The sequence below is a fragment of the Cyprinodon tularosa genome, unplaced genomic scaffold (assembly GCF_016077235.1).
Source record: "Cyprinodon tularosa strain WSP-4 unplaced genomic scaffold, ASM1607723v1 ctg509, whole genome shotgun sequence".
Classification (NCBI taxonomy): domain Eukaryota; kingdom Metazoa; phylum Chordata; class Actinopteri; order Cyprinodontiformes; family Cyprinodontidae; genus Cyprinodon; species Cyprinodon tularosa.
The window spans coordinates 76,275-98,933 of NW_024039240.1; the positions used below are offsets into that span (position 1 = coordinate 76,275).

The 22,659-nt window shown below is 40.9% G+C and overlaps 1 protein-coding gene across 2 annotated transcripts in view; it reads left to right on the forward strand.

The window, feature by feature from the left end:
- The window catches only part of zmynd11 (zinc finger, MYND-type containing 11), a 38,292-nt gene that overhangs the window by 10,459 nt on the left and 5,174 nt on the right, over nucleotides 1-22,659 (forward strand). Inside the window, exons 3-15 of one of the 2 annotated variants that reach the window (XM_038303266.1) lie at nucleotides 859-1,018; nucleotides 7,129-7,152; nucleotides 12,486-12,647; nucleotides 13,133-13,210; nucleotides 15,239-15,331; nucleotides 17,293-17,380; nucleotides 18,045-18,100; nucleotides 18,256-18,333; nucleotides 18,450-18,568; nucleotides 18,660-18,972; nucleotides 20,419-20,493; nucleotides 22,075-22,353; nucleotides 22,447-22,632. In XM_038303266.1, the coding sequence (XP_038159194.1) occupies nucleotides 859-1,018; nucleotides 7,129-7,152; nucleotides 12,486-12,647; nucleotides 13,133-13,210; nucleotides 15,239-15,331; nucleotides 17,293-17,380; nucleotides 18,045-18,100; nucleotides 18,256-18,333; nucleotides 18,450-18,568; nucleotides 18,660-18,972; nucleotides 20,419-20,493; nucleotides 22,075-22,353; nucleotides 22,447-22,632 (1,711 nt within the window). The remainder of the gene's footprint in view (nucleotides 1-858; nucleotides 1,019-7,128; nucleotides 7,153-12,485; nucleotides 12,648-13,132; nucleotides 13,211-15,238; nucleotides 15,332-17,292; nucleotides 17,381-18,044; nucleotides 18,101-18,255; nucleotides 18,334-18,449; nucleotides 18,569-18,659; nucleotides 18,973-20,418; nucleotides 20,494-22,074; nucleotides 22,354-22,446; nucleotides 22,633-22,659) is intronic. The other variant, XM_038303267.1, reaches the window with a different exon arrangement.

Consider the following 22,659-nt stretch of genomic DNA (forward strand, 5'->3'; position numbering starts at 1 on the left):
AAACAAGGATTTTCAAACCTGTGGTCAAAGTAATCCTCCCTGAACTGGGTTCACCCAGCAGGCATGCTGTGGGCTTTTCTCACGCTGTTCAGGACTGAACGCAGACGGTGACCTTCTCTGGCAACCTGCTAGCTGGCTCAATGCCACAGAGGAGGATCCATGACCTTATTGGAGAGGCTTTCTGTAAGTCAGCAGACCTCTGCAGGAACCAGAGAGACTGCTGCTCTGAGAACGAAGGTTTTAGGTGTAGGGATGATATATGGACCTGTGTTACAGCTGGAATAATGATAATAAAAATCAGTATTTATTACTTCTGTTGTGTTTAAGTACTTATGTCAGGACTCCATGTACTTAAAGATGTGTGATATGTGTTACTAAAATGTGCACAGTAACTGCATGTGATCATTATATCATTGCTCTAATGCAACAAAGAATGGGAACAAAATAACTTTTTGACAATTGAGACATTTTTTATCGAGGATTCAAATATTATTTCTTCTTACTTTATGGTTGTGTTTAATTAATCAGAGAAAAATATGAATTTATTGGTGTTATAATACAATAAATGCTTGATCCAGTTCCTGAAAGAAGCTCAATATGTTAGACTTTTAGTGAAAAAGAGAAAACTCAAGTTTCTTTTTCAAGCAGGGACTCATAAAAGAAGTAATTAAGAAGTTAAATAACATTTTATATATTAATGTTCTTAATCCATCTGATTTCTACCTGCCACATATTTAGCAGCCTCTTCTTCCTACGAGATTAACAAAATGTTACATATCCTCCTACATATATAACGAGGTTGAAATGATAAACGACACAACTTTTTCCTGAACTGCATCTCCACTGTCTCCTTTGCAGATACCTGAGCCGAGTGTTTGGGATGCATCCAAAGGAGACTGCCAGACAGTTGAGCCTGGCGGTGAAGGACGGCTTGGTGGTGGAAACCCTCACTGTCGGCTGCAAAGGCTCCAAGGCCGGCATCGAGCAGGAGGGCTACTGGCTGCCTGGAGACGAGATGGTAAGTTCATTAGCTGTGTACCACAATCTGACTGTCCCTCTTTTTTTGTTAAAATCGAGGAAACATCTAAACTGACTTTATTTCTCTCAGTCCCTTTCTTAATTGTGTTGCATGCTTAGTTTGATTTAATTTCTGTGCCACATTAATCAAGGTAGAGCATTTAAACCAGCAAGGACCATATTTTTTAGTGGGGATCAGAACATTAATGATTATTTTACAGTCAACCTTTTCTGCATACATTCTAGTTTAAAAAAAGAGAGTTAAGGATGCAACAGTAAGAGTTCATTGGTTAAACTTGAACTTTCTCTTCCTCTTTTACACATTTTAATGGCTGTGCATTATGTGTAAACTAAATATTTAAATATTCGAGGTGAAAATCACTAAAGGCAATTGCAGCTGATGTTCCCTCACTGTAAATGTGTTGGTGACAATGTGATAGCGATGCAGTGGCAGGTGTCCCAGTCCTCTGCTAACGACGCTTGTAGACGCTGGCGATGAGTAAGGAACTCCACAGCAGATTGTGTGAGGACTTTGTCAGCCATCTGTCGAACCTGCTCACAGATTGAAAGCACTGTTAGGAGTCATTGCACCAACAAATTACTCCCTGTCCTTGAGCTCATCTTGTTTTGTTTTTAAACGAGCTTGAAGATGGTAGAGACAAAATAGAGAACTGATAGGAGAAACACTGAAACCAGTTCTGGTAAAAACAGGAATTATTTTCCCATAAAGCAGTAGGAGCAAGCTGATCTGCAGTGCCTCATAGAAGTAATCATTCCTCTTGAACTTAAGACGAACCACAAAGCCTAATGTATTTATTTTGGGGGGGTTTATCTTAGTTTTATCACAAAATTACAAATGATAATCAGGTAGAAAGAAAAGGAAATAGGGTTTTAAATTTAATTTTTTTTTTGTTTAGAACGTCAAATATAAAATGTGTTTCATTCGTTTGCATTCAATGCAACCTTCAGGAGAAATGGAGTTTATAGATATGACCTGTGTGTTTTTAATCAGGCCAGATGTTCTGTGAAGGCCTCATGCTGTTTAGAGAACATTAGATAAATACATCATGAAGAGCAAGGGCCTCAGCTGACAGATCAGGGAGAAGTTTGTAGAGAAGTTTAAGGCAGGGTTAGATTATGCTGTGTAATCATATCTCAAACATCTCAGAGCCCTTATCAGATGATTATTGGGATTAGGGAAGTATTATTGAATTTAATCTGAAAACAGAAGATTGGGCCACTGCAGTTCAGGGTTGGTCATTGTTTGATTTTGAACAATTCTAGTTCCAGTTCCTTGTTTCGACTCCATTTCCTATTAAGTCCAATTCTTTTAAGACGAAGAAGCCTAACCCCTTGCTCACACTGGCTCCGGTGCGGTTACCGAGCCGACGGAGACCGCAACTCCCGCACACCCCCTCTCACACCGCCCTTTTGACTACGGTGCGGTGCGGCTCTGCGGCTCCGGCAACAGGTCCGGAGATTTAACAGAAGTTCACTTGAGTTCACGTAACTTCACGCGATAACACGGCCCAAATAAGGATATTTGCGAGAGCTTGTTGCGGAGGGCTCCGGCACGCCGCAAGGATAGCTTTCTTGCGGAATTTTCTGCAGCGCCGGAGTGTCTCGGTAACCGCAGCCGAACAGCTCAGCAGCCGGTGAGAGAGGTTTACGTCTTTTTAATGACTTGGAATCACTGCGGCGCCGCACCCACCGCACCGCAACGGTAAGACCGGAGTCGGTGTGAGCCTGGGGTAATGGTTTACATGTTATAAATCAGCTGGAAAACCAGAGTTCTGTGGGGATTAAACACTCTAAATTAAATTCCTTTAGCATCTGACTTATGGTGCGTTCAGACCACACGCGGTAGCTGTAGCAAATGCGTTGGATTCACAATGAATTCCTATACAAACTGCGGACAGCGTTGAATTTACCGCGGTGAGAGCGTTCAGTGCTCCTCCTTCACCTCGTTCTACAGGTGCTGGTCATAAAATTAGAATATCATGAAAAAGTAGATTGATTTCAGTAATTCCATTTAAAAAGTGAAACTTGTATATTATATTCATACATTACATACAAACTCATATATTTCAGATGTTTATTTTGTTTAATTTTGATGATTACAAATGACAACAAATGAAAATCTCAAATTCATCATATCAGAAAATTAGAATATTACTGAAGACCAATAAAAACAAAGGATTTATAGAAATGTTGGCCAACTGAAAAGTATGAACATGAAAAGTATGAGCATGTACAGCACTCAGTATTTAGTTGGGCCTCCTTTGGCCTGTATTACTGCAGCAATGCGGCGTGGCATGGAGTCGATCAGTCTGTGGCACTGCTCAGGTGTTATGATAGCCCAGGTTGCTCTAATAGTGGCTTTTAGCTCTTCTGAATTGTTGGGTCTGGTGTATTGCATCTTCTTCTTCACAATACCCCATAGATTTTCTATGGGGTTAAGGTCAGGAGAGTTTGCTGGCCAATTAAGAACAGGGATACCATGGTCCTTCAACCAGGTACTGGTAGCTTTGGCACTGTGTGCAGGTGCCAAGTCCTGTTGGAAAATGAAATCTGCATCTCCAAAAAGTTGGTCAGCTGCAGGAAGCATGAAGTGCTCTAAAACTTCCTGGTATGTGGCTGCGTTGACCCTGGACCTCAGAAAACACAATGGACCAACACCAGCAGATGACATGGCACCCCAAACCATCACTGACTGTGGAAACTTTACACTGGACTTCAAGCAACGTGGATGAAGTGCCTCTCTTCTTTTCCTCCAGACTCTGGGACCTTGATTTCCAAAGGAAATGCAAAATTTACTTTCATCAGAGAACATGACTTTGGACCACTCACCAGCAGTCCAGTCCTGTTTCTCTTTAGCCCAGGCAAGACGCTTCTGACGCTGTCTGTGGTTCAAGAGTGGCTTGACACAAGGAATGCGACAGCAGAAACCCATGTCTTTCATACGTCTGTGTGTGGTGGTTCTTGAAGCACTCACTCCAGCTGCAGTCCACTCTTTGTGAATCTCCCCCACATTTTTGAATGGGTTTTGTTTCACAATCCTCTCCAGGGTGCGGTCATCTCTCTTGCTTGTACACTTTTTTCGACCACATCTTTTCCTTCCCTTCGCCTCTCTATTAATGTGCTTGGACACTGAGCTCTGTGAACAGCCAGCCTCTTTAGCGATGACCTTTTGTGTCTTGCCCTCCTTGTGCAAGGTGTCGATGGTCGTCTTTTGGACAACTGTCAAGTCAGCAGTCTTCCCCATGATTGTGTAGCCTATAGAACTAGACTGAAAGACCATTTAAAGGCTTTTGCAGGTGGTTTGAGTTAATTAGCTGATTAGAGTGTGGCACCAGGGGCCATCAATTTTGAACCTTTTCACAATATTCTAATTTTCTGATATGATGAATTTGAGATTTTCATTTGTTGTCATTTGTAATCATCAAAATTAAACAAAATAAACATCTGAAATATATGAGTTTGTATGTAATGTATGAATATAATATACAAGTTTCACTTTTTAAATGGAATTACTGAAATCAATCTACTTTTTCATGATATTCTAATTTTATGACCAGCACCTGTACTATACAGCTGAGGTGTTTTCAAACAGCAGCACCACATGGAAAGAGGGTATGATGTCTCCCCAAGGCGATTGAAACGTTTTTTTTTATAAGGCACAATTTAACATTAGTCCGTGATGTTAAGTTTCACCTGTGCTTTTATTGTAAAATGCCGACAGACAGCGAGACCTTGACAGGAAATGACATAGGGTTGCCAGGGGTAACGGTGGGTCCAAAGCAGAGGGTCTGGGAGGCTAGTGATTAAATGTTAAACAATCATTCCAGCCACTAAATAAGATAAATGCCCACTGTTATATTCATTACCAGCACAGGAATAACAGGAGATGTTATGCAGTACCTTAAAGGTGCTGCAGGAGATCTTGGAAAAAATGGTTCCAGCAAGCTTTATTTTTGAACATACACAACCATGCCTCTTTCTTCAGACCACCCCTCAAAACAACGCCTTAAAAACACATAAACACGCATGCTTTCTGTCGAGGTGTTGGGATGTTTCCGAGATCGAGAACAAAACAAGCCGTGACCGAGTGGTGGTGACACGATCTAACAACAACAACATAACAGCATAAAGCATAAAGCATTACACTGACAGCATGGGCTTTGATGATCAAAGCCATGTTTACTTGAACATACGGTACTTACTTATCAGAGCCAGAGAGTGAAGCCAGAATAGCAGATAGGGGTCGAGGTGGAGGGGCGCTTAAAAAGTCTTTGCTTTGTAGGTGTCGAGCTGGGTAGTTGCTGGCCAACTGCATTGCCATAACTAACAAAAAACACACGGTAATCACAATTTGAACTGTATAGAGCTAATCTGACAAAATGTTTAGATGCACGACATACATGCCTTTGAACAAGGTAACATGACTGAGTTCATGTGACGTCACTGGTCCTCGCGCCTGCACGAGCATTGGGGCGTCGATTCGTTTCAGGGTACGCGCACAGGGGGGAGGGAGAAGCAGACAACCCTGATTGATGTGTCAGGAACCAATCCTGTACAATGGACCGTCTTTTGTGATTGGAGGGCGTTACTCATTGATTTCACACTGTTGCAGGGACTTTTTTTTTTTCCGTCTCACTTCCAGACCTTCTATATCACTGCTTGTTAAGCGGCTGTGGGGAGATCTTTAAGCTACATTGTTAAAAATGCGTCAGAAAATATTTCCTACTACACTTTTAATATCAGGAAACAAGCGCATCATTAATGTATTCAGGGGATGGTGACGTCATCGGACCATAATTAAAAATAATTCTATCTTAAAAATCAAATCGGCAAAAACAACAGTTTTACCTGCACTGAAAAGAAGGCTAGATAATTTTGATTCAATTCGGAGCTTAATGGGGGGGATAGTTGACCTCTGGGTGACCTAAAAAAAAAAATCATCTTCTGAAACAGCAGCAGCACGTCATAATCATTCCAAAAAAGTAAAAAAAAAAAAAACAAACCACTGGGCTTTGTTTTCCAAGTTTGAAGATGTTTTGCTTCCCATCCAGGAAGCTTTTTCAAATTCAAAATGTCAGAAATAGAATTGAGTTCCAAGCTTTATAGAGTGGACCTAACCCTAGCCTTGTTTTGGCTTAGAAAACATGCAGATTTAACCAGAAGAAGAATGGGTCTGTCCCTTAGTAATGGGGAATCTTTAAGGTCTTTGTTAGACAGCAATACGCGATACTGGTCTATGCCTCTGAAAGGGGAGAGTCTTAGGGGCATTGTTGGCCTGGCTGACCAGGCAAAATGTTTTGGTCCCCTGCAAGGCGACGGGAGTTGACATGATATCGCTATGGAATTTATTTATTGTCACTTTTCCAAGTGAACTTCACGCAGCTGAAGCTCCTCCTATATGAGGATGTGGCCCAGGGTGTAAACAATGAACCTGAAATCTAGAGCGGTAAAATACCTGTAGGGCTCATGGAAATCACGGTGTATGTGAACGCAGCATTAGACTTCTACCATTGTCCTCAAACTTCACAACTAAGTATTTTGTTTTGGCTATCTTATAAAATCCTAACAAATACGTAAACACCAAAAGTTTGTGGCTTGTAAGTGAAGTTCATGGGGTGTCAATACTTTTAAAGGGCATCATATTTCAAATCTGTTTCTAAAAATCTTCCTCCACTATTTTGTTTTAGGTTTTTAGATGTATAGCCTTCTGACAAATTCTGTAACTTTTTAACAGTTTTCAAAAAAGTGAAATTAAAATTTGATTACAAATGTAACTAAGATGTTTTATTCTTCATTCTTGGTCACTTCGATGTTATTATCACTGTTTATGTTTGGGAATACATACAACTATTAGCCAATTTGTTATAGAAATAAAAGGAATGTCAAATATTTTTTAAATCTTATTTTAACTCCAGCTTAACTTGAATTTCCATGCAACTATTGAATATTATGTACATTTTGTCTGTAGTTGCATCAGTACCAAATATATGTACAACTGTGAAAAATTGAGGATATGCTAGTGATGTCCAGAGGAGCTCAGGTCACTTAGCTCCATTTAAACACTGCTCTCTGAATCACTTGCAACCACAGGAGCCGAAAGCCGAGGGAAGCAAGGTAAGGGCTGCATTTTTATTTCCAAACCAGGGTTTGTTTCTCACCTGAGCCCCTTTTTCTCCCCCCCTTCCCCCCCACCTGACTAACATCACTGTGTGAGAAATCAGACCTGCCGCAAGCAGCGCGCTCAAAGATTTGAGTGAATCTTTTTTACAAGCAGCCTTCAGAAAAGCATTACGTTGGTTTTTATAAAACTAATTCTAAAAAATGGTGGAAAATAAATTCTCTTCTACTCTTTGTAGTTTGGGAAATCCACCTGCTTTATTCAAGGGGATTTATCACCCTTGGTGGAAGCTAAAAAAGTCTCTGGTTTCCATTTGGAAATGTCTCTGCATGCTTGCTCATAGCTCCGCTGTCATCACAGTGACTTAAGCTGCTTGTTGTGATCCAGTTCTGCTGTAAAAAAATTCATGATAGTCTGTTGAGGCGCTGTGTCCAGGTGGCCAAATTTCTTGCCTAAATGACCAATCATTTTGATGAAAAATTTGCAGGCTGCCTACCTGCAGATTTGCTGCTGCTTGGCTTAAAAACACCAAAAACTGTAGCTTGTCTTCAGACAAGATAAACATGATGCAATTGATTATTATTTTGACATAATGTCAAGCAGGTGCAGTTTAGCTGCAGGTTGGTAACCAGCGCTTGTGAATTTGTAGTATTCTGGTTTTGGTAGTTGTAGTTTTCAGAAGAATGTGTCCTGCTGTGATCTTAACTTCTGTCTGGCATGCTTATTCTGCACTGATTGAAACTGTGGAGGTGTGAGGGAACCAGAGGCCGGGTCTGTGCTTCTCTGTAGTTTTCTCAATGGCTGCCGCTGGTGACGCGTCCTGCTGGTTATTTCAGGACAGAACAAAGTTTCAGTGTGAGGCTGAGTCGTTAGCTTGAGGCCAGTTATTCCTCTACTGGTACCTGGATTCAGTCCAGCTGGCATGAGCTGCGTCCTTTCCCTAACCTCAGGACTACTTGCTCCTCAATCAGAAACCTGCTGCCTTTAAATCTCAAACACAACATTTAAAAAAAGCTTTAACTTTTAAACTCTCTACCTCAGGCCAGACTGGATTGAGTCCGGGTTTTACCAGCATGATCAACTTCTGATTTACACTCAGCTTTTTTTTTTTTTATGGAAATAATCTTAAAATAACTATTTTTAAAAATTCAGGACCTTTAGTGGTTATCTGAAAGGTATTAAGCTTAATTTATCAATCCTAAATGTATGTTTTATTTCTATAAATGCATTATTATTGTTCAGCTCCATGTCTAAACTAATATTGCACAATCTCTTTCATGAATATATTTCTCTGAAAGTAGATATCTGTGATTCATAGAAGATGCCTGTTTTCTCAAATGTATCTTCGTTCTCAAACGGACATCAGATTATTTATGGTTTCATTCAGGACTGAGTTGAACAGATTTTTCCTCATAGCCTCAATAATCAATTCTTTAACAGCTGTGTCTCAGATTAACCGAATTGTTTGCAAAACACAAAAGATATCCACTTAATGTCAGGTTTTTTTTGACAAAAATATCTTATGTCAGAGGAGAATAAGCAGTTCCTGGTTAAAGTAAGACATCTGTACCTCTAATAACTACTTGTTTATGGTAAAAGTGGACATTTCTGAGAGAGCTGGATAAGCGGCTGCCACTGATGGTGTCTCCGTCTGTTTCTGTGGCAGATAAATCTAGAGCGATGGAAGCTACCTTATTCAGAGACTCAGTAACTGGTTGAAGAATAATTTATGACCCAGTGATTCATGATTTCAGTTAGCCTAGTGAACTAGCCCCACCCGCCCGCGGCCAAAATCATTTTTGCCTGCGAGTGGGTCTAGTCTCGCTCAATGCCCCAGGCCCTAGAACCGGCAGAGATGTGTTTTGAATTTTTGGATGCAAAGCGAGCGGGGATTTGAGGGCGTAACGACAAAGCTGCAGAAAGCACGCTGGAGAAAGCACAACAAGGAAGATGGCAACAACTATTGAACAGTAGCATGCATAGCGGCAGCAGCAGCTTTCAATGGAGCGCTCCATTGAAAGTTAAAAGTTTCTCTTTTCTTTTGCTGTTGTTCAATAAAAGTCAATTTTAAGATCATTTGAGGCGAGAATATTATACTCTAAAGTGTCACTATATGGTCCATTTACCAATTTAATGCGTAATTTAAAAAAAAAGCAATTTCCGAAGTTGAGAGGACCGAGGCAACCAGCGGATCTCCGAGGCTAACGGCAGCCAGGGCTAACCACAGCCCGTCTGCAGGGGCCCTCTCTCGGCATAGTCGTGAGTGTGAAGGACCGCTGGCTCTGATGGCAATTTTTGACTCAGCGTTAGAATCAGTTTTGAAGGATTAGGCTTGGGGTTTTCGTTGAAACGTGAGCAGGAAGAGGCTCTCATTCATTTTTAAGAAGGACGTATTTGCCGTTTTATCGACAGGCTGTTTGTTTACACTCCCCCAACAGCTTTCTGTCGCACTTCCTACGTCACAGCCAGTTGCTCTCATTGGCCAGAGCGTCGGCCAATAGGCACAGACATGGTTTGAAAAACAATGGGTTGTTCTCATCGACAATCTTCCAATGTCTCATTCTTTGGGGCCAGACTAAATTACACATTTAATCTCACATTTAGTCTGGTTTATCAGGCTAGATTTCAGATTCATGTCATGTTAATTTGATGAAAACATGCAGAGGTTGATTTGTTTTACCCTTTATCAACCAAAAAGTTATTTAGGTTTGTTTTTGGATATTTTGTTTCACTTTTTAAGCCCCTTTAATAGACATGAGCATCCTTTAACACTGCAGGCTAACTCAGTATTGTTGATCGCCTTCTAGCCCCTGTCTGACCCCAGTGAACCCTACGCCAGTGTCTTTTATAGTCACCACATTTCATTTGGGTGGAAGGAGATATTTGCATAATTTAAGCAACTCCACCATGCAGGCATCTCAGTATGCTGCTAATCCTTCATGGAGGTTTTTTAACACTCTGATAAAATCTGTAGTAAATGAAATATACAATCCTAGTGTGGTGTACCTAATAAACTAGCTGTGAGTGTATGGTTTTCACTGATAAAAGTTGTTCATGCTAAAGTGATTTGAATGAGACCTGGGGAAGCACGTCCTTGGCCCAGAGAGCTGTAGCTTTCTGCGCTATGCCACTTAGCTTTGATCACTCTCTAACTACAGGAAAGCAGCTCTTGACACATTTTTAAAGAGCACAAGGACCATCCATACATGTTGAAGTGTTTGTGTCAGTGAAGTGTCTATTAAGCTTTAGAAAGTAGAAGTCCTTTGGGAAATCTGTTGTGTATTTCACAGCGTGATCAGTCCCCATAGGGCTTGTATTTTGATCCCTCTTTTATCAGTTTTTGAATGAGAATGAAAGTTCTTCTGTTTTAAAATGTGGATTGATCTATCTTTACTTCCACCATAGCTGCAAAAAGGTAACCTCACCATGACCCTTTGGCTATGCCTCCTTATATGAAGTAAAGTTTCCAGTTGGTTTAAAGTGTTAATAGCATTAATGAGTTTGATGCCATCTGATCAAACATGTTTGTTCATGGTTCCGGTGGATATCGTAAAAGCAGGAAAGGTTCCTTATTTGCTCTAGAAATGTTTCTAATTTGATGACATATGCAGCAGAAAACCCCAACCTTTTCTGAGTGCCTTGTGCTTGACAGTCTCTACATTTACACCATTAAAGAAGCAGTGTCAAGGGTCATAGCACATGGAGCAAAACATAAAGATGAGATCAGAGTGGTTTTATTCAAGTATTTATTAATTCATCCTGCTTTTAATAAGCTGCAGTTGGTTCAACATTTCCGGCATTCCACTCATAAATCGTCCCAGACGTTGCGTGGGAGGTTTCGGCATGAGTATGTGGAAGAAACAGTCTTTTGATTATATTTAATCTACTACATAACAGTGTAGGTGCAGATCTAGGCGCTGGGAAAAAAAAAAAAAAAAACAGAAAAAAAAAATGTAATTTCCTACAAGGTTTATATATCACTTAGGAGATCTTTATTTTAATGATAAATACGTTTTTTCTAGTAATGCTTAAACGTGTTAATATATAGTTATGTGGTGGGTTTGAGCAATGTATTTGATTTTATGTACATTCATGCAAAAAAAAAACCTTCAAACAACTAATCGGTTCAATTGATTATTTAAATAATTATCAACTAATCAAGTGTAGAAACGTGCCTTTAGCTGACAGAGCAACCCACATAGAGCAGTAATTATACCAAAATTGTAAGACAATCTATAAATATTTTGCATTTAAGATAAAAGAAAATCTGTCTGTCAATATCCTCTATCAAGAATTCCGTAAGTGGAAAAGTCTTAGTTTTACCTGATTTTAATTTCATTAAAGAAATCTTTAAGGAACCTTTTGCTATCTGATTATTAACTGATTAATCGATTGATCAATCAATTTTAAATCGTTAGTTGCAGCCCTACTGGTAATGTATTAGCAGTTTCAGAATGGTGCAAATTATAAGACAATTTGGTTACAGAATTCACTATTTTTCACTTTCACAAAAGTTTGTTGTTTTTAATATAAATAGAGGTTATTACTTGGTTGTTAATAGTGAAGAGCAATAGAGCAATTCGTAGATTAAGAAAGATCTGCAGCAATAGTTTTAACTCTGAAGCTATTAATGGTTGAGATAAAGATGGTTATTAAAAATTAAACACAGTGGTCCTAGTATTAAGCCTTGGGGAACACCTTCCCCCCCAAATATCTACAGGTGACACCCACATGTTTGTTAATATCTAGTGTTTAGCTTGTTGATCTAATTAATATAACCATGCAGTAGTTTTAAAGCCACCGTATTTTATATCACCTGCCGTCTTAAAAACTGTGCTGATGTTTATGAATTGAACATGTTTGGTTAGCTTTGCTTCTCTGCAGCTTCTATAGTTTGATAGACCTTTGCTCTTAGTTAAAGAGGTTTCTCTTGTGCTTTCAGAGCGGAAGGCAGCTGTATTTATTGGTCGCTTCTTGACCCAAAGTTGTTTGTTTGCAGCACTTTTTATTTTTATGGTGGTTTGTTTGACGTAAAGTCTCATCCCAGGCATGATTTTAAGTTTGTAGCATATTTTAACACCTGAGAAAGGTTTTAGTGAATTGAGGTTAACCAGTGTAGCACTATAGTGATATGGCGGTTTATAGAGACAAATACACAGCAGAGTCACCATGTGTTGCAGTTGCACTCAGGGTCATTTAGAGGATCCCTCTATACAGACTTGTTAGATGTAGGTCAGAGGATTGAGAAACTAGTTTCCTCCCCTGCTGCAGTTGGCAGGTTGGAGGGGGGGGTCACCCAAACTTGTGCTCTGCTGTTTGTCCTCTGCAGGACTGGGAGACGGAGAGCCACGACTGGTACTGCTTCGACTGTCACCTACCAGGCGACGTCCTCCCCTGTGACAACTGCTTCCGGGTTTACCACCTCAAATGTCTGCCAGAGGAATGTAAGCCCAGAGACGGAGGCTCCCACTGGCAGTGTGTCGTGTGCAGGGTGGGTGGGATTATTGTTTCTCATATATCGATAATTCAGAGACATTTTTAGGCAAATTGATCACTGAGCTGTTTCGGAATTTGTTCCTGTAGCTGGAAAACATTCAGTTCTTTTTCTCTACTAATGTTTTAAGAGAGAAATAAAATGTGTGTTTTAGGTTTTAAGTCTTCCAGGAAATGTGTTTCCTCTTTGTATTCAAAACAATACATTTAATCAGTGTAAGTGATTTATGCATCTGAATGGTTCAATAACTTTAAAGCACCAGTTTTGCATCTTTATTGCTTTCTGTGGTATTATTTTCTTTACTCTTCTTCTCAATTCCGTCATTAAATTCTGTTTTACCAGCCTCTGGCTTATAAATGTTATGGCCTTTAGAATTATGCTCTTCTTTTGAGTTCTATAATATGTTTATTCTAAAGGTAAGTTAATAAAATGCTTTTTATACCATTTAAAATCACCTCATCTGCCATTTTTCTCTCTTCCAGGGGAGTAAAAAGAAGAACCTGAACAAACAGGAAATGTGTAAATATCTGCGCTTCATTGTCCAACGGATGAAGGAGAGGGTGAGAACTCCTAATGCTTATTACTTTGTTAATGGCTCGTTATCCTCCCGCAGCAGTGTGTCGCAGTGAGCTTGTCGCAGATATTTTGGATTTATGCCCAATATTGAAGCGTGGTCTACGCTATGTTATTCCACGCTACAACGCAAGAGGGACAATCAGGAACTAGCTGAGGGTCTAGATACGGCCGAGGCGGTGCGGGAGTGGGGGCAAGTTTAGTCCGACAATGGTAGAAAAAGGGTCCCAGTGTTCTCGCGCACCTCTCTCTTCTAGCTGGTCAAACGTCACGAGTTGTTTTCCGCAATTTTGGTCATAAAAACAAAACAAGCCGACCTCCTGTCTGCGGTCAGTTACAATTTGGGAGAGGTGCAGTGGAGTGTCTGCAGAGGGGGCGGGGACGGCTTTTTTTTCACTGCGACACCTATGCAGAGGACCTGGTTTCGTAGTATAAATCAGCCTTAAGGCTGCACATACTTTTTCATAGCAACTGTATATACTAATTATTAGCATTCACCCAACTAAGCAAAAATCTGTTTATACTGTTTTATTCTAGAATAAATGCAGTTTTCTGCTCACATTCCTCTTATATCTCCCCATTTATGTCTCTTTTACTCCCTAAAAGGACAGTGAAGCTCACCTTTAAATACTCCTCTCTGCTTCTGCCTCCTCATAATCCCAATTGGCTTGTTCTCGCTTCTCAACAGCCCTACTCCTGTTTATTTTATTTATTTTTTTTTATTTTTTTTTTTTTTTACAGTGTCCTGTCTGGCAAGGTGGCAATAAGAATAATTGTCTTGATGCCAAAAGGAGCCCAACAGATTTTACTTTCACAAGTGTAGCGGTATGGCAATTGCCATACTGCTCCACTTGTTTCATGTATATAAATTGCTTTACTATAATTATGCAGGGAGTTTTACAGTTCATATGGACACTGCAATGTAAGTAGAGCAGAAAAACAGAAGAAGAAGAAGGAAAAAGAAAAATAAAAAAACAGGACAAAAGATGAAAGAAAGAGGAGATAGGAAGGAGACAATGACAAAACATTTTCAGTCTGCTTCAACACCTGTAATGAGATGGAGAAAAAAAAAAAAAAGAAAGAACAGCACAACCAAAAAACATGGTACGAGATATACAATAAAGCAAACACCTTGAAACTATCACTAAAGTAATATTATTAAGTCTGACATGTACTCTGTGTTACCTGAAGATATGAATGTGGGGTTTCTGTTTGGAAGTGAATCTCTAAGTACCTGAAGCCTAGCACCTGTAGTTGTTTGTGAGGGTGAACTTGTGCATGTAAAGTTTTAACCATAGAAAAAATGCTCAATAGTGGTTGTGGAGAGCCGGAGAGGCACACCCCCCAGAGCACTGAGTCCAGCACCGGGAGACCCAAAGCCCCAGGCGCCCAAGGGGACCCCAGAAGCGAAGGCACCAAGGCGGGGCCAGCCCCGGAAACCAGACCCCACCAAGGCAGGAGGAGAGACAGCCACGAAGAAGCCCCCCAGCCACCGCCATGCCGGCGCCCCGGGGAGCCGCGGGGACGAGTCCGCGGGCCCCGCCGGCAGCCGGCCACCCCGAAGTAGGGCCGGGCACTGAACACCAGCCCCCCACGGCGCCGACCGAAACGCCCCAGCCCCACAGAGCACCGAAACACGCCCCGCCCCCCAGCACCAAGCCCCGGCGACCGGCCGCAACACCCACCGCGACCGCACCACCCAGGAAAACACTCAGGCGGCCCCGCCCCCGGCCGGGGCCCATGCGCATCCGCCGCGAACCGGCCGCGAGCGCCGCGGGGCCCCCCCAAAACGCCCCCCCGGCCAAAAGCGCAGCCCCACCCCACCAAGACCGATGCCAACAGCGCGCAACGAAACACACCGCGCACAGAATCAGCCCGAGAGCAGAAAAGCCGCCCGGCGCAAAACCGCAAGAAGAGCAGACCGCAGCCGGCGCAACCACCCCCCCCAGCAGCCCGAGGGGCCTACTCCTGTTTATGATGTCACACTAAATGTGTATCCTGGCTCTCCATTGTAGGCGGTGGACCTGAACAAAAAGGGCAAAGACACTAAACACCCCATGTACAAACGGCTGATCCACACCGCACTGGACGTCTCCAACATCCAAGAGGTAACACTAATGCTCCACACCTGCTCTTAGCCTCTGAATTTATTTTTTACCTGCTCCCTGAAAGAAGTATGATCATAAAACTGGACTCCTTCTCCATTAATGTGCCGTTGCTTCTTCCATTTAACATTCTCATAATGAAGGGTTAGATGTTTTTATCTGTGCAATTTGGCAATGTTATTCAGATCTAAAAAAATCAGAGCTGACTGCTGTTTTTTTTTTAAACCTGAAGCTATTTACCTTTTTAAAGATACAAGGTTTAAATAGTTAAAAGCTTTATAAGCATTTCAAGATGATAGTTAAGGAAGTATTATGGCTTCATTTTGGCAAACCTCAACTTTTAGGACGTGTGTGGGCGTACCTGTCTAGCCCTCAGAGTGAGGACCATTTTTTTTCAATTTCACCATCAGATTGAGGACCTATTGTTGCAAAGTGAGGACATTTTTCTGGTCCTCACATGCTATTTTGCGAACGTTTAGGTTTAGGGCTAAGGTGTCAGTTGGGTTAGGATGAGGTGTGCATTGGTAATGGTTAGGTTTAGGGGTCAGATGAGACCAAAATCAAACTTTGTTGTCATAATTCGACTAACCGTGTTTGGAGGAGAAGAATGATAAGTACCATCCCAAGAACACCCTCCCTACTGTGAAGCATGGGGTTGGTAGCATCATGCTTTGAGGGTGTTTCGCTGCACATGGGACTGGGTGACTGCACTGTATTTAAGTAGAAGAAAAACCTGACTGATCTGGAGATCATCTGTGTAAAGGAGTGGGCCAAAATCCCTCCTGCAGTCTATGCACACTTGGTAAAAAGCTACCAGAAACATTTCACATCTATAATTGCAAACTAAGGCTACTGTACCAAATATTAACATTGTTTTTCTCAGGTGTTCAAATACGTATTTGCAGCTGTATCATACAAATTAATAATAAGAAAATCATATACTGTGATTTCTATATTTTTTTAGATTATGTCTCTCAAAGTGGAAATGCACCTATGATAACAATTCCAGACTCCTCCATGGTTTCTAAGTGGGAGAACTTGCAAAATACCAGGGTGTTCAAATACTTATTTTCCTCAGTGTAGGTCTGAAACAGCGTTAGGAATTGCTAAAGGGACCAAATGACCTGGAGTTGGGTTAGGCTAGAGGCAATTCATTTATATTCTCAGTCTCATTTGCCTGACAGTGAAGGTAAGAGTGAAACAGTTGCTGATGGCACCATTTTGGATTTTAGTCAGAAAGTGTAGCTTTAAAGCACAAAGCTCAGATCACAGATCTTTTTAATTGCCCCAAATTCTGTGTGAAATTAATTAGTTTGTGTCTGAAAAAGGCTGCAAAGCTGCGCTGGGTTTATAAAGCAGGCTGTAAATACGTACATATTATATACTTTCTGTTCTGGAAGCTCCTAAACTTCAGAGAAGAATTGTTCATAAAATGAAGAACATTATGTAAAATCCTGAACATCCTCTTCGACTCTTGAACACCTCTGTTTTCAGTCAGAGGCCTTTCCAGACCTGCTGTAATGCAGACTGCTACAGGAGATCCCTCCCACCCACAGCTGGAACCTTTTTACAGTTATGCATTTGATTTTCACCCTGGGATTAATCAAGTGTTTTAGAGCTTCACTGAATGTTGTAATTAAGGCTTTAAATCCTTTTTATTACTGGACTGTGGTTGAGAGAGAAACTATATGCATAAATCCCAAACTTTCTTTTTAAATAAGCTTCTTTTAATGGAAATGTTTGGTCAGTGGTGCATCATACCTGGAAACTTTTACCTGAACTGTTGGAATAATGCCCAGACTGCTGTGTGTTTTTGATAAGCAGACTACCCTTTCCTAGACTCCTCCTCGCTGGTCATTAAACACACACAGTCACACACCCTGTATGTGAATAGACCTCTCTGTGTTGGTTTTCTCTCCTCAGGACTAACTTTGAGCTCGTCTCCATGTATTTCCCTCTTTCAGAACCTGACTGAAGGAAAATATAGAAGCTTTGAGGAGTTCAAGGCTGATGCTCAGATGATTGTTCATAACACTGCCATCCTGTATGGAGGTGGGTCAGACTTTCACAGCTTTAATTTCAAAGTATTCTTCATTTTTCTTTACATTCATTAACAACTAAACATTTACCTGCCTCTTTGCTCGTCAGAAACACTGTTTTCATCCAATCTGATCCCCTCAGAAAATAGGCAAAATCAAAAGTAATTTACTTGAGCATAGCAAGCTGGTCTTTTGTTTTTCACATATTACAAATGCAACTATGAGAGTTCCTCAGCCAGAAAAAATCTAATGAAAAATTTTAATATGCAGTTAGGGATAATAGTTTTGCTTTTTCTTTTATTTCTATAAAAAATAACTAGTGAATGGATAATTGTCATCATGAGACTCCCTTCCCCAAAAATGATAAAGAATAGAAGAAAATTAAATACCATATTTTCACGGCCATAAGGCGCACCGTACTAAAAGGCGCAGTCACAGTTATGTGTGCCATTTCTGTATTTAACACACACATTAGGCGCACCGGACTATAGGGCGCGTTTTTTATATACAGGTACATATCCTCAGGATTCCAAGCCCTATGACCTAACCACTAGGCTGCCACTCCCCCTATAAACTTACAATTTTTTCTCAGCTTTGAAAAAAGATTCAGAACCCAGCAGAATGTTTCCCCCCCCAGTGTCGCTAATTCTTCTCCGTTTTTGTCTTTCCTTTTGCAGTCCACAGCGACCAGGCAGAGATTGCACGGCTGCTCTTCAGTGACACATGCCATGAGGTACATTAATTAGTCTCACTCTTGTTCTGAACAATGAGATGAATATTTAATGTTGACTTCTAAGCTTATATTGACATAAAAACTATTTTGAATGAATAAAAAAAAAATGTAGTTTCTGAATAATAACTATTATCTTTCTCTGGTGTCTGTTCTAGTTGAATGAGTTGTTGTTGTGTAAGAACTGTTTCTACTTGTCGAACGCCCGTCCCGAAAACTGGTTCTGTTATCCCTGTGTGAGTATAAAGCAATCACATCTCAACCATATTAAATAGCATCAGTTATGCAGATGAAAAGGAAGGTTTGGAGGTTCTATTGTGTCTGGATTTATTTTTCTGTGTTACGTCTGCAGACTCCGAGCCATGACCTGGTCTGGGCAAAGATGAAGGGTTTTGGTTACTGGCCGGCCAAAGTCCTGCAGAGGGAAGACAACCAAGTGGATGTACGCTTCTTTGGACACCAGCACCAGAGGTCAGAACAGCTAATACACCTAGCAGCTTTTGCAAATCAGATTTGGTTTGTTGTTTTGATTTCTGCTTGGTAATTAACTTCCTGTCCATAGAGCTTGGATTCCTTCAGAGAATATCCAGGACATCAAGGTGAGCGTCCAACAGCTGCAGGTGAAACGCAGCAGCGGCTGGAAGAAGGCGTGCGAGGAGCTGGAGGTGTACCAGCGCTTTCTGAGGGAGGGTCGATTCTGGAAAACAAAAATGGAAGACGGCTCTCAGCCACATCAACAGAGCCAGCGGCAGCAGCGGGAAGAGGAAGAAGAAGAAGAAGAGGAGGAAGCCAGCACGAGGCCGGAACGGAGACCGGAGAGGACGGATGAAGCTGAGTCCAGCATCTCCTCCACCAGCAATGAGCAGATCCGCCATGTGAGTGGCCCCATCTTCTCATTTATGGAGCAATGCTCTCAGTGTCTGGGAATCCAACATGGTGCAGATCTCAGCAGGTTAAACATTAAAAGTGTGAGACACCAGATATGAAGGAGAGTTGATCACATTATGCTGCAGACACACAGCTAGAGTTCACTTTAATATTAAACTGGCCAGAAGTGTCTCTGCTAAACCAAACTCAGGTCTAATATCGCCACCTAGTGGTGAAATATCACTTTAGCTGAAGTATCTATGATCTCCTATTTTTATGGTCTGGATTTTTGCCCATGTTGTCAGTTTAGTCACATTGTTTTTAATGCAGAACACTGAAAATATACATATATCTGTATAACTATATATATGTATATAACTATATATATATATATATATGTATATGTAAAATATAAAAACTGAGATCTTTTTGTTTTCTTTGTTCAGTAATCTTGTTTTATTAAAGTTTTTCTGTCTTTAAAAAGTAGCAATTACCGTGCAAGCAATACCTCCTTAAAAACAAGAAGCAGAGTTACAGTGGAAAGGAATACATCTTTATTAAGCAGGGGTTTCAAGTAACAAAGTAAAATTGTTTCTGTACTTAAGTACACTTTTTAGGTATCTATACTTTACTCCATTACTTATTTTTCTCCCTACTTCTGACTTCTACTCATTACATTTTCACACAAGTATCTGTACTTTCTATTCCTTACAATTTTAAAACAAACGTTACTCGTTACTCTTGGCTTCGGTTTAATGTTTATAAATATTTATTTCCCGTCATGTGCTCCATCCAATGCAGATCATTGGCTCCATCTACATCTAGTGAAAACTAGTGTAATTGGATGAGTCATAGAACGCAAACACTCATTGGTTAGCTAAAGGAAATCATCAGAAGCAAGCAGGTGTTCTTCAACCTGCTAACGTGAATTGTCTATGCCATGCTACAATGTAAGATTCAGAAAAAGATGCTGAAATGTCTGAAAGGTCGGACACAGGCGAGAGCGTATCGGGAGATGGAGACCAACAAGACCATCTTTGGCCCTATCTCAAAGAATTTTGCAAAATAGTTAAAAAATTGAGCTTTCAATTCATATAGTGGCATCTGGCTGTTTTGTTTTTTAAAGGTTACTTTATACTTTTATACTTTAAATGGTTTTCGGAGCACATACTTCTTCACTTTTACTTGAGTAAAGAGGTCAAGCTGATACTTCAACTTTTACCAGAGTGTTTTTAAACTGCAGTATTTATACTTCTACTTAAGTAATAAATCTGTGTACTTTTGAGCTTGAGTTTTTTTTTTTTTTTTTATGGGAACAGCTGATGTTTTAAAAACAAATCAGGAAATTTCACCGTTTACATTCCCAATTTGCAGTGTTGTTGGTCCATCTAAATGTTTCCCTCCTCTATGTGAACTAATGAGGTTGATTTAAATGCTGTTTTATTTTCCTGCAGATGAAAAGCAGCCAGGAGCCCAAAGCCAAGAAAAGCCGCAGGACTCTAATTGTTGAACCCAAAGAAGAAGTCAGTGTAAGTTCCAGCCTTCATCACTATAAAACAGTCTGCTGCTGTGCTATAAACTAACTCTTATTGGCTGAACTGCGGTCAGACGGGGAGTTTTATGAAGAAGACTGAATGAGGTCAGCGTGAACAGACAATTAATTTTAGTGTTACAGCAATGGGAAACACAAGGCTGCTTAAGGCCAGTCAGCCAGAGAAACAACAGATTCCTTTACTTGATCTTTAAGCTACAGAGTGAGAGAGCGACAATATAAGCAATCTATTATAATAATAATAATGATAATTGAACTTTATATATATATAGAACTTGTGATACATCATACCTCAGTCTTTTTGACCATATAACCTTTGGGGTAGGGAGGAGGCATACTTGTATCGGGAGTTGAGGCGATCAAAACAGGAACCAATATCAATGCTTGCATCAAGTATAGAATTAGATCTATATAAGCATTGGGAAAATGTATATAAAGGTGGAAAAGATAAAAGTCTGGCTGGGAGACCAAAGAGAGTGAAAGGATGTCGTTGTAAAACTAATCAGATTCCTTGAGTGAACCTCCAGTGAAGAAAGAAATGGGATCTTTTGATTGGAGGTTAACCACTCATGGTCCTCAGGAGCCCAAATATAGCGACATGGGGGAGATTTTTCTAATCTGGAAAGTTCTTTTGATGTGGTATCAAAATAACAAATAAGATAGAGGGAATTTGATCTATAGAAGGATGATCTACCTTTGTTACAAATATCTTTAGCTTAGTTTATATTGGCGGAATTTTCCCCGATCAGATCTAAACCTTGGTCGATTGGAAATTCAAACCCTGTTTACATAGACACTAAATAAAAGGATCCGATCCTGAGGCTTGTATACATGTACCAAGCAGATTAAATCATTTAAGTGCGTGCAAAAAAACCAGGGGGAAGCAGAGGGATTATTTTACTCCAAAGATCCAAATAGGCTTGTTTATGAATGCTTAATGGAATGCTGATCAGTAAAAACCACCTCTCTTCTTTGGAGCGCAATTTCTTTCTGATCGGACCGAATCCTCAGCCTTTTGATCTGATCAGGCCTTCGATTATTTTAAGGTGAATAAAGAGAAGCAGATTTTAAGGCTGTCTGGTCTGGTGTGTTCTGATCACTTAAGATTTACCAAGGCATTAAAATTCACCAATATTTACTCAGCTACACCAGTGTCTGCTCTAACCAGTCGGAACCTGTCCTCAGTCCAGGTCAAACCAAAACAAGTAGAACAGAGGAAAATAAACTTCAGTTCAAGTGATTGAGGGGTGTCCCAATACAACTTTTACATTACGATACCGATGGAGTAATATCACTAAACCAGGGAAAGAATGTATAAACTATTTACCCATTTAAAGTTAACGGACTTGTAACAGAAGCAGAGTCTTTCTACCAGGATGAAAATATCAGAGATTTGATGCCAGACAATAAATTCCAATATTTTTTTGCTAATATTGGGCCGATATCTGACAGTAATATTGGATCAGGACATCCCTAAAGCATTGGAGAAGCAACTAACAGCTTCAGCACCTCGTAAATCTGTTCAGATGATGTGATTGGTTCGTCTCTTCCCCTCCAGGAACCAGAGCCAGAGATGGAGGCGGTCAGCTCCAGCCAGGAGATCCCGGTGTCTTCAGCCCCCCAGCAGCCTGAGAAGCTGTCTGTGTCCACGCAGACCAAGAAGGCCAGCGGAGGCTCGCCACGCATGCTGCACCGCGGCACCCAGACCAACAGCGACGTCGCCTGCCAGAACATGTGCCACGAGAAATACACCAAGGTCTTCAACGACGTCAAGGAGATGATGAAGGCGGACAACAAGAGAGAGACGGAGCGAGTCGTCAGAGAGGCTCTGGAGAAGGTTTGTTTTCTAAAGCACCCAGGAAATATTTTTATTCTTTTTTTCAACTTCAAACCTGAAGTGCCTTCATTTTTCTTTGTCCTCCTCCTGCAGCTTCGAACAGAGATGGAGGAGGAGAAACGGCAGGCGGTGAGCAAGGCGGTGGCCGGAGTTCAGGCCGAGATGGAGAGAAAGTGCAAACAGGTGAAGGACAAATGTAAAGAGGAGCTGGTGGAGGAGGTGAAGAAGCTGGTGGCCCAACACAAACAGCTCATCTCCCAGACCAAGAAGAAGCAGTGGGTGAGTTCAGACCTCCACTTAATGATT